Source organism: Ceratotherium simum, chromosome 24, assembly GCF_057802395.1.
Source record: "Ceratotherium simum simum isolate JZ-2026a chromosome 24, ASM5780239v1, whole genome shotgun sequence".
Classification (NCBI taxonomy): domain Eukaryota; kingdom Metazoa; phylum Chordata; class Mammalia; order Perissodactyla; family Rhinocerotidae; genus Ceratotherium; species Ceratotherium simum.
Window position 1 is genome coordinate 37,242,259 of NC_141923.1, and position 12,645 is coordinate 37,254,903.

General features: G+C 34.9%; 1 protein-coding gene across 12 annotated transcripts in view; it reads right to left on the reverse strand.

Annotated features, from left to right (window-relative positions):
• Positions 1 to 12,645, reverse strand: part of FUT8 (fucosyltransferase 8) — a 296,375-nt gene that overhangs the window by 158,822 nt on the left and 124,908 nt on the right. For all 12 annotated transcript variants that reach the window (XM_087448350.1, XM_087448358.1, XM_087448355.1 and 9 more), the window contains one exon: positions 10,322 to 10,748. In XM_087448350.1, coding sequence (XP_087304476.1) covers positions 10,322 to 10,524 — 203 coding nt within the window. In that variant the 5' untranslated portion in view covers positions 10,525 to 10,748. The remainder of the gene's footprint in view (positions 1 to 10,321; positions 10,749 to 12,645) is intronic.

A 12,645-nucleotide genomic window follows, 5' to 3' on the forward strand; every position in this document is an offset into this window, starting at 1 on the left:
TGTTGGGATAATCAAGATGCTAGGAGTAAGAGCAGAAGTTAACTGACGTCAATCATTTCCCACTGTGATTTAACACCCAATGAAATACCACATAAAACACTAAAAAAAATGCCATGAAATTATGAGTTGTGGCTCTCTTATGAACAGGATTATAAGCCATTCATTGTGTCTCTACACTGGTGGACATAGTTTTACAAAATACTTGTAAGACTATGAGCAAAGTGGATGGTTATATGTTAAGTCCAAATTCATTATGAGTTTGCTATTTTTCAGAACCTATTTTACCCTCTATCTTTTGTGTAAACCTAGCTTTTCATATAATGAGTTTAAGTGGTGTTACCCTTTTTAGTGCATATGAAAAGGCAGGTTACAATATAATATCAGAGTGTTCTGTGTGTGCGTGTGTGTGTGTGTGTGTGTGTGTATAAAATATATATATATAAAACCCTGAGTATGAAGAAGAAAATTAAGACAACATAATAAATGATGATGAAAACAGCATTCCATTCTCAATGTGCTATTCTCCTATGAAAGTTCTGTCCCCATAAAAACTAGTAATTACAATAGTGTGGAAAAAGATGTATGATCCTATGTTTCTGCGCCACATAACCAATTGCTATATCCATAAAACAGGTGCAGTAGCTAAAAAATGAATTTTCCTGCGAAGTGAGATTGTTGCTAGCCCTGCAAATAAGAGTAGGTTAATACTATTCCCACACTTCTTCCTTTCCAAATCCATGATGACTGTGGGTCATCTGAAGTGAAGGAAGGAATTTTTACTTTGTGCAACACATTTTCTGGAGAACATTTCTATGTGGATGATTTCTAAAGCTATCTTTCTCCTTCACCTTGGCTCTTCCCTTGAGTTTTAGACTCACTTCCAACTTTCTACTGGATAAATTCAGCAACCATATCAAGTTCAATCTACCTAAATCTCATCTTGATCTCTTTTTCCTAATAGATTCACCATATCAATCAATGAGGCAAAGATTACTCTGATAATTAATTACTTCCAATCTACCAAAACTACTCCTTTCCTTCACTACCCAACTGGGGGTACAATGAGAGAAAAAGTTAAAAATTTATCAAAGGAAAACCTGAAGAACCAGCTCTTAAAAAGGGCAAGAACCAGAACATCTCCAGGGATCAAGGTACAGGAACTAATGGGGATCTCTGTATGGCAGGAACATTGAGATAAATGAACTCCAACCATTTTTCAATCCAGTACTTCTGGTTCCAAGTAGAATGTAGTATGTAATGGCAAACTCTATTCTTGCTGTAATAATGATAATAATCATAAAAATAAATATATAAATTGCAAATATAACCTTTTTTAAAGCCATTAGAGAGGTGTGTTAAGTGCAGGGTTACATTAACCACAATTCTAGAGGACAGCAGTCTATAATTAGCCATGTTCTTACTTGGGGAGTGCTTGCTGACTCTGGGTACAGTGTGAGGCACAGGCTTGGATCCCATAGGCGGCTTGTGTGAAAATTTGGAAACTGTAGGAGCACTAAATACATACCCTGTTTTCTCCAGGATACATCTGCTGACTTCTGGAGCTTCAAGAGGCTAGAGAGCAATTTTAAAACTGACTAAAATGTCTCATGGTATTGTGATATTATGAGATAAAGTCCTGCTTAAGGCTTACCTTAAACTCATAGCTAGTCTTTTCTTCAGTGTTTGTCAAATTTAGATGCTACATGGGGCAAGAGGTTAAAGAGCAAAGTTTAAAACGTCTAAAAGGCAGACTAAATTTTCTACAATATTTCAGGTCTTAAAAGAAATCCACCAAGTTCTCAATCAAAAGCATGGAAGACTTATGCCTGAGGAACATGGAAGAAACAGAGGTGAGCTAAGTTTTACTAAAAGCACAATGCAACTACGACCCAGCTCAAGCACTGATTGCACTGGATTGAGATAATAAGCCCAGCAATAATACATTTCTAACAAAGAGAAGCCTCTGTAACCTCCATGGTACTTTTACACACATCTGGCACAAAATAAAAATTACTAGACATGCAAAGAGGCAAAATATCTGACCAATAATCAAAAGAAAACTCAATAGAAGTTGATCAAATGAGGATCTAGACATCATCCAGATATTGCTAATAACTATTTAAAGAAATTACAAGAAACATGGACAAGACAGATAAAAATGGAGAATTTACAAAGAAATTAGAAATTATCAAAAAGTATCAACTGGATATTCCAGAATCAAAATATAAGAAAATTACTAATTGGGTGTGTTTAACATCAGAATGAATGCAGCAGAAGACAGGTTAAATAAATTGGAAGACAGTTCAAAAGAAAATATACAAAATGAAGTGGAAAGAGCAATTAGACTGTGAAAGACACAAAAAAGGCACGTGAGACACCATAAAAGGAAGTTTGCTAATACATGTAACTGGAGTTCCAGAAGGAGAAAAGAGAAAGAATGGTCCAGAAGCAGTATGTGAAGAGATAATGGCTGAAGATTTTCCAAAACTGATATAAGGTATCAAATCCCAGAATTAGAAAGTTCAGTGAATTTCAAGCAGAATAAAAACAAATAAAGCCCTATCTAGGCACATCATGGACAACTGTATAACACCAAAGACAAAAATTAAAGCACAAAAGTAGCCAAAGAGAAAGATACACTTCAATTAAAATTGATGACTGCTCAACAGAAACTATGAAAGCCTGGAAACAATGGAATGACATATTTAAAGTGCTATAAAAAATTATTGCCAAACTAAATTCTATACTAGCAAAAATCTCTCTCAAAAAAGAATGTTAACAAAAAATTTTTCAGAAAAAGAAAATCTAAGAGAGTTTATTGCCATCAAACTGCACTACAAAAAATACTAGAGCATATTGTTAAGGCTGAAGGAAAATGACTCAACATGGAAGAATTAAACTGCAGGAAGGAATAAAGAACATTAGAAAGCATAAATATGTGTTCAGTTATAAAGGAATATGACAAATCAAAATTATAGTAACATTAATGTGCAGTTTATAACATACATTGAGTTAAAATATATGACAACAAAAAGACCAAAAGTGAATTGGGGGGTTAAAAGTTTAGGTAGGATAAAATTCTTACATTGTTCTAGAAATGATAAAAATATTAATTTAAGATAGACTGCAATAAAAAGGATGTATTTTATAATATCTAGGGTAACCATTAAAAGAACAAACAAAAATGTATAACAAACTCTATTATAAGTGGAAAAAACGGAATAACAATAAGAAAAAACACTTGATCAATCCAAAAGAAAGCAACAAAGAAAAAACAAGGATAAAAGAGAGATGGGGGGCCAGCCCAGCGGCATAATGGTTAAGTTCACACGCTCCACATCAGCAGCTCAGGGTTTGCAGGTTCAGATCCCAGGCGCGGACCTATGCACCGCTTATCAAGCCAAGCTGTGGCAGGTGTCCCACATAAAATAGAGCAAGATGGGCACAGATGTTAGCTCAGGACAAATCTTCCTCAGCAAAAAGAGGAGGATTGGCAACAGATGTTAGTTAGCTCAGGGCTAACCTTCCTCACCAAAAAAAAAACAAAGAGAGACTGAGAGTGAGATAGGACAAATAGAAGAAAAAGCAGCAATGCGGTAGACTTAAACCCAGGAATTAGGGGCCAGCTTCGTGGCTTAGCAGTTAAGTGCACGCGCTCCGCTACTGGCGGCACAGGTTCGGATTCCAGGCATGCACTGACGCACCACTTGTCCGGCCATGCTGAGGCCGCATCCCACATACAGCAACTAGAAGGATGTGCAACTATGACATACAACTATCTACTGGGGCTTTGGGGGGAAAAAAAAGGAAGGAGGATTGGCAATAGATGTTAGCTCAGGGCTGATCTTCCTCACAAAAAAAATAACAAACCCAGTAATTATATTAAATGTAAATGGATAAAACAATTGAATAAAAAGACAGATTATCAGACTGGACAAAATATAACAAGATCTAACTCTATTCTTACAAGAAGTATTTTCAATATTTGAATTTATATTTAAATATATCTAATAAAGACATAGAGGTTAAAATTAAAAAGATGGGACAAATCTGTCATGAAAACACTAGCCAAAAGAAAGCTGGTATAGCAATATCAATACCAAGTAAATCAGACTTTATAGCCAAAAAAGTATTACTACAGATAAATAAAGACATTCAATAATGATTAAAGGGTCAATTCAGAGAAAATAAAATAGTCCTGAATTTACAATCATCAAATGAAATAGTTTTCAGATATATAAAACAAAAGTTGCTAGAGGTGAAAGGAAATAGATCCATAACCACTGTTGGAGATTTTAACATACCTTTCTCACTAACTGACAGAACAAGCAGATTAAAAAAATAAATAAATCTATGTGAACTTAGAAAATATTAATAACACAATTAACCAATCTAACTTAATTGACATGTGTAGAAGAGCATATCTAACAACAGCAGAATACACATTTTTCTTAAATCATTCACCAACACAGGTCATTTGCTGAGCCATTTAATAAATTTCAAAGAAATGAAATGATACAGAATATTATTCCATCTGGTTGAAGAACAAACTAGAAATCAAAACCAGAAAGATAAATAGAATAGCCCCACTTACAAAGTAAGCAACACACTCCTAAATACCCTGTCGGTCAAAGAAAAAAAATCACAACAGAAATTTGAAAATATTTCTAATTGAATGACAATTAAAATAGAACATTATCAAAACTTGTGGGATGCAACTTAAAGTTGTGCTTAGAGAGAATTTTAAAGCTCTTGAGGCATATAATAGAAAAAGAAACAAAGTGTAAAATCAATGATAAAAATCCTTTCTGGAAAACCCTTAAAAAGAACAGCAAAAAACCCCAAAGAGACTATAAGAAAGGAAATTATCAAACTAAGAGTAGAAAGCAATAAAATAGAAACAGACATACGGCAGGAGAAAAGAAACAACGAGAAATTGGTTCTTTGGAAAAGTAAATGAAATTGATAAACTCTTAGAAAGATAAAAGGAAAAAACACAAATAACCAATATCAAGAATTAAAAAGAGGACATTACTACAGATATTACAGGTATAGAGAAGAAATTAAAAAGGCACTGTGAACAAACTTTATGATAATATATTTGAAAATCTTGATAAAATGGACGCATTCCTTGAAAAACAAACCAAAACTGACATAAGAAAAAATAGAAAATCTGAATAGTCCAATTTCTATTAAAAAATCAAATTCAGAATTTAACACTTTCCCACATGTCCCCTTTTCCTCCCCAAACCAACCTCCATACCCCCTCCCCCCGACAAAAAGACTACAGCCCATACGCCTTCACTGGTGGAATTCTAACAAAGATTTAAAATAGAACAAATATCAATTTTATAGAAACCCTTCCAGAGAATAGAATTGGCCTGCATAACCTCAACATCAAAACCCAAAAGGCATTATAAGAAGGAAAAATTACATGTAAACTTGTCTTGTTAACATAGAAAAAAATCCAAAATAAAACACTGGCAAATTTAATCCAGCATCATATAAAAAGGTTAACACAAATTCCAGGGAGAAAGCATCTGATTGTCAGACTGGGAAGGCTAGGAATCTTGACTAAAAATCTCACTAAGATATTCTGACATAGGGAAGGAATATTTCCCCTAAAGAAAAATAAGATATTCTTGATAGCATAAGGAATAATGCATGTAAGGTTGCAAAAATAAATGCCATATATAATGGAAGGTTATATAGCTAGAGGGCAAGTATACCTAATATGCTGGCAACTAACAAGTAAAAAGATATCTGGCGCAAGCCAAATAAAAGTATGTAGGAAACATGGGAAAATAAGCACATGTACCTTGATACCAAAGCCAACAGATTCAATCATTAACTTAATCTATGTCAGCATCACCTCCTGTCTAGATTAAAACTGTGTTTCTCAGTTAATTTCACTCCAGTCAGGCACATGCCCCAAATCCATCTGAAAACCTAAATCTTCCTCAACCATTTTCACCATGTCATTTCTCTGCTGAAAACCCAACTATGGCTCCCTGTTATCTATCAACCAAGTCTAAACTAAACTCTGGCTGTTCAGGACCACCACTATTTGACCTAACCTAATCTATTCAACATTTCTTCTGAAGATGAGAATGGTGGGTTAATATGGCTACAAATTCTTTGCAGTTCCTCCCTCCATTCCCTGAATATGGAGTGCCCCTTTGACTTGCATATACTAACAGAATGTGGCAGAAGTGACACTGCGACTTCTGATGCTTGGCCTCAAGAGGACTTACAGTTTCTGCTCTTGCCCTCTTGGAACACTGCTGTGGAAGAAATGTGGGCTATCCTGCTGGAGAAGCCACATGGAAGGAAACCAGCTGATGGCCCCAGCTAATCACCAAACATGTGAGTGAGGTCATCTGCAGTGCCCACCAAACATGTGAGTGAGGTCATCTGGACTGCCCAACCAGATGACTACTACAGCCACATGAGTGACCCCAGATATAACTAGAAAAACAGCCCAGCTGAGAACAACCCAAATTGAAAAATCAAGAGCAAATAAATGTTTGTTGTTTTAAGCTATTGTTTTCATTTTAAATTATATATATATATACATATATAATTTTGTAATATACAAAACCACCATTTTTAAAAAGAATTCAATAAGAAAACTCCATTTTTAAAAATAGGTAACAAATTTGAATAGACACTTGACCAAAAAAGATATATGAATGGCAAACAAGCACATGAAAAAAAATGCTCAACATCATTAATCATTATGGAAATGCAAATTGAAACTATAATGAGATAATACTACAAATCTATTAAAATAGGTAAAATGAAAATAACGGACAACAGCAAGTGCTAGCAAGGATGAGAGCGACTGGAACTCTCAAGCATTGCTGATGGGAATGTAAAATGGTACTGGTACTCTGGAAAACATTTGGGCAGCTTCTGATAAAGCTACATATGCACTTAACATATGACCCAGCAATCCTATTTACCCAGGAGAAATAAAAACTTACATTCACACAAAAACTTACAGGGCAAATGTTCATAACAATTTGTTCATATCATAACTGCCAAAAAATGGAAACAACCCTAACATCCTTCAACTAGTAAATGCATTAAAAAAAAAAAAAAACACTACGATATATCCATACTGTGGAATACCACTCATCATTAAAAAGGAATTTAAAAAGAAAATGAACTACCAATACACACAATAGCATTGATGAATCTCAAGTACATTGTGCTAAATGAAAAAAGCCAGACTCAAAAGGCTACATACTGCATGATTCTATTTATATCACATTTTGGAACAGGAAAAAATACAGAACAGAAAACAGATCAGTGGGTGTCAGGGAGAGAAGGTAGGGATAGAATCTGATTCAAAAGGGTACAACAGAATTCTACAGGGAGGTAGAATTCTTCTATAAATTGTGGTGGTGGTTACATGACTGGAAGCATTTGCCAAAATTCATAGACTTATATGCTAAAAGGAGTGAATCTTATTGTATGAAAATTATTCATCAATAAGTCAAAATTAAACACACATACAGATGCACACAAACACACAGAGCCACATACACAGCAACCTCCCATACATTGTACTCAAATATTTGTATCACTCAGAGTAATGATTTTTAAATTATTTTCCTAAATTTGTAGTACTATCAACAAAAATAGCAAAATCTAACTGGAGGGTTGGTTAACTGCTTTTAAAATTACTGTCCTGAATCTTAAAAATTGTGGTTTCAGGCTTCTGGGTTACTTTCCAATTCCAATCCATATGCCTTATCTCAAAGAAATGACCTAATTTTACAGACATCTGAATTAATCTTTGATAGTCTGACTTACGAACATAAGACATAGCAAACTGAGTACAAAATATTGCAAGAAGGGGTAAAAAACACCAATGCCAGTAGCACCTCCACTGCTCTTCCTTTTATGCCAGGGACTCTAAAATGAAATCCCTCTGGATAAAATACAAATGACCCTCGAGTAAAGCTGACACATGGGCCTAAGGAGGTATTCTTCCCTAATGAGGGAATATAATCACTGACTTATTTTCCTGAAATTATATAACTATATATAAAAACAGGCTCAGTTGTTCAATCTGTGTTTTCAGATTGTATTTATGGTATTACAACATGACCTATTAAGTGTCTCGGCTCTTAGAAATTGTTGCTACACTTCAATGCAGTAGTTGAGAATTTAATTTCAACATGAAACAATATAAAGAAAGTGACTTAAAAGACAGAAAGATTGGGGCTGGCCCCCTGGCAGGGTGGTTAAGTTCGGCACACTCCACTTCAGCAGCCCAGGTTTGCCAGTTCAGATCACGGGCATGGACCTACACCACTCGTCAGCCATGCTGTGGCAGCGACTCACAAAAAGACCCAAAGATTATTTTGCACAAGGAACAACCCATATTAAAGGCAAGCATTCCTTCATGCAATAAAAACAAGATACTTGATAGTCAGAAATATGCCAATTGAAATATCAGTATTGAAGCTGGAATTAGGAGAAAAGTAAACAATTATTTATAACTGTAAATTGTTAAGAGGCAAATTCTTTCTCGAGAAGCAAAATTCCCATGATGTAGAACAAGATTTTACTACGATCAAAGCATATTCTAAAATCAACTAGAGCAGCAGCTACTCTTGGTGATCTCCTACATGAGACTTTTAGTTGAGATTTTTGAATCACTGACTTCTCTCTGATTTCTATTCAGAGAGGCAATAGAGTTCATCAGAGCCCATGCTTTCAAGTCATACTGCCAAGATTCAAAGTTCTACCACTTGTGAAAAGCATGACCTTGGGAAAAATGATATTACTTAATATCCCTTTAATTCCTCATCTGTAAAATGATTATGAAAACAGCACCAGCATCTCATAAGGAAGTTATGGAATTCAATGAGATAATCCATGCAAAGTCTTCAGCACAGTACCTGACATACAATAAACTCTCAATAAATAATAGCTATTATTACTAACCTCTAAATTATCAATCTTTGGTTCCCATAATGAATGATTAAGACTCTACTGAAAGATCGTCTTCTCCATGATCCTCTCTGGCTCTCTCCCACATAGAAATAAAATGATATACAAATTCAAAAAGTTACCTGTCCACTTTCTAATCCCTGACTACTTTGTATCTTGCTGAATGGTACTACTACTACAAATGACAGGGATAATGTTTCATTCATTGTTGTAAAACTCTTAACACCTAGCATTGTCTTCCACATAACATAAAAAGACAAAAATAATAATATGGTGAAGAAAAAAGTTATGAAACTAACAAATGTACAGAACTGAGTCCTAAAGAAAGAGTGAAGGGCAGTGGGGGGGGAGGGGATGGGAAGACCATGGAAGTCCTCTCACAAGTCTTGAGGGTATACAACACTGCCAACTACCTTCCCCCTTCACAGAAGGCTCTTCCGCTTCCACAACACAGCTCCCTCCCCTCTCCTTCCCCAGCTACTCTGAGGGCTCTATGCACAACAGGATGTTTCCACTTTCCACTCCTCAATTTATTTGTTTCTCAAAAAGAAATAAACTTTTTCTCTACACTACTTCCCTTAGGGTCAATTACCACCTCTGGAGCAATGACTCTCAACTCTTCATGTTCTCAAATCTTCAACCTCTATCTTGAGAGACAGCAAGCACAAATACATGATCACCTTCATATATAAAGCAAAGGAATTAAAAGATACCAGATAACTTTTAAACTCACTAACTTTGAAAGCAAATATAGAGATTATCTATGTAACACTATGTTCACTTGCTCCTTGAAAATAGAAGACTCTGTTTTTACAAACAGTTGACACCTTCTAAGAGACACGTCACATTTTTTAATAGACTTAAAAGTAGCAATGATGGTAATCCTCTAGAGTCCAGATTCAGTTGTTCTATTTAAAGACGAATTTTTGTTTTTTCATTTTAATTAGTTATAGTTAGACTAACTCAGCATGTCAATTACAATACCTTTGTTATAGTCCACAGAATAAAAATGTTAAATGTATACTAATTTAAATCATACAAAGTTTGTATTTAATGTATCAAAATTATCAAAATGTTGAAGATAATTATAAATAAAAGTACATAAATTAGACAGCATAGGTTTTTAATATTAAAATTCATATGCAAAATAAGATTTACCACTAAGGAGAAATTCTCTATGCTAAATATATAGAGATATCATTAGTATAAAAAGTACCTTACTAAGATACTTAAATATTTGCAAAAAAGCAGTTTATAGAAATCATTAAGCATTTTTTAATAGCTGAATGAAGGCCTGCACCTAAAAACAAAGTACAATATTTCATCACTCTTCCTTCAGTTTTTTAGAACCTACCGTAGAGATTCAGCCATTCGCCTCAAATCTTCATTTTGTTGTTTTAAGCGTTCTAGCTTTGCCAGAATCTTGGAGAGTTCTCGGCTAGAGTGATCAGGGTGGTCATTATCTCGTACCAAGTGACCACCTATATAAAATAGCAAGGTCCCCCAGGCAAAAAGAATGAGCATAATCCAACGCCAGGAACCAGTCCATGGCCGCATTTTCAGATTTTCAGCTTACTCCCCTGGCTTCCTGGAGCTCAAAGAATTGAAAACATTGTAACTGTTTCTAGATAGTGCAAAGGTAGTAGCCTTCTGTTGTTTCAATACATGATGCTTCAGACAAATTAGTCTCTCTGGTAGTCCTGCCGTGAATCTTTCAAAGTGATCCTCCTGGTGGTATGAGTAGGAAGCTTTATTGTCCTGTGCTTCATGGGGTCTACATGCTGTGGAAAGAGTAAGAAATGTATTTAAATTATTTAGGATATGTAAAATAGCATATGCTGAGATTCATGGCGTTGAAGGAAACACATTGGTGTTGACTGGCCAACAGGCTGGCAAATAACCTAACTGCCTAATAATAAGGAAAAAAGCAAAAGCCTTTAAATCAGCACATTAAATCAACCATATACATCAGGGTTCTTTAATTTCCAGATAAATTAGTTAGTTCTAAGCCTGCAAGTCCTCTAAGCACCATCATCATTCTTCCTTCTTACATCATTGTACAACAGTTCACATATGGAGATTAAAAGATGGTATTTTTGAATAATCAAAACCAAACAAAATGTATTCAACTACATATTTTGGGCTAATGTTCTATTATCTCAAACAAAAACATGTTTTCTGTATGAGTGAATTCATTGCTACAAGATCTAATTCCATCCCCCTCCATCTCACTGCTTGGCTGCCATTATACCACTTAACTCTGCAGGTGACAGCAAATTGTCACTTTGAGGATAAATTCTAAAAGTGACATGCATATTAGCCAAGCAAATGTTATCACAGTCATTAAGCAGCTGGCAACCACTCCAAACATCACAAGCAAAGGTTCATATGGATTAGGCTAGATTATTCTTTCCTAAAATTTATTAAAAAATATCAACAATTGCAACAGAAGTCTAATAACAGTTAAATTTTAGTTATTGTGCATCTTAAACTACAAATGCATACAATTTCTCAGGCTTGGTTATGAGTTGCATTTGTCACTTCTCCATCATTAGGCTTAGAATTCCCTTTGGAAACAAAATTTTCTCCTCAAAGAGAAAATCTGTAGTCAAAATATAACTTTAATGCCATTTCATAATTCTAGAGCTATATAAGAAAAGTCATATCTCCAAACACAGAATTAACTGTAAAAGACAAGAAAGAAAAGACAAGAAATAGTTTCTTTTTTTGAGGGGGAGGAAGATTAGCCCTGAGCTAACATCCAATGCCAATACTCCTCTTTTTTTGCTGAGGAAGATTGGCCATGGGCTAACATCCGTGCCCATCTTCGTTTACTTTACATGGGACGCTGCCACAACATGGCTTAACAAGCGGTGTGTCGGATTCCGGGCCACTGAAGCAAAGCACGCACACTCAACTGCTGTGCCACCAGGCCAGCCCTAAGAAACAGTTTCTACGTAAAAGACTGAATGTGACGGGCACTTGACCACTAAATAGTTACTAAAGACTAGAGAGAAAAGTTGCAGAAGAGGCTTTGAAAACTAGAGCACAGAGCTATTTTTCTACTCTTGAACGTAAAATCTCAATTGTTTTTAAATGGTGAAGTATTCAAAAGAAAAAACTCTCTTCAAATGAGTGTCCTAGAAACATTCTACTTCCTTCTCATTTATTCCTACACTATTTTCCTCACTGTCACTAGTTTACACTGGCTAAAACACAGAATGAAAAGAATTGTACTCACTGAGAATTGCTTGAAAACCAAGTAAAAAAGCAATAATCCAAATGAAAACTTAGTGTTTTGTCTGTTCATTTAATAACTATTCTTAAGTCTATTGAAAACATTCTTTTTATTGACTCCACTGTTCATTCTGTCTCTTTCTCAAAATCCTTTCTCAAAACCCTGCTCCTCTAATCTCAAGTACCCCTATCTACTCAGTGAAACATAAGAATAATTAAGTCTATTCAATGTCTCAGGTAAAAGATTCAGTCATGTGAGGTCTACTTTTCATACTATACAGAAAAAATGCAGACATTCAAGCCTTCCTGGTTAAAAAAACAAAAAAATGAATCCACTCTGACGGTATAAGGGACGGATTTAATTCAGTAAGTCAACAAAAGAAGTTAAATATTAACATCTGAGTTAGTAATACTGTTACAACATACACAACACTGTAAAAT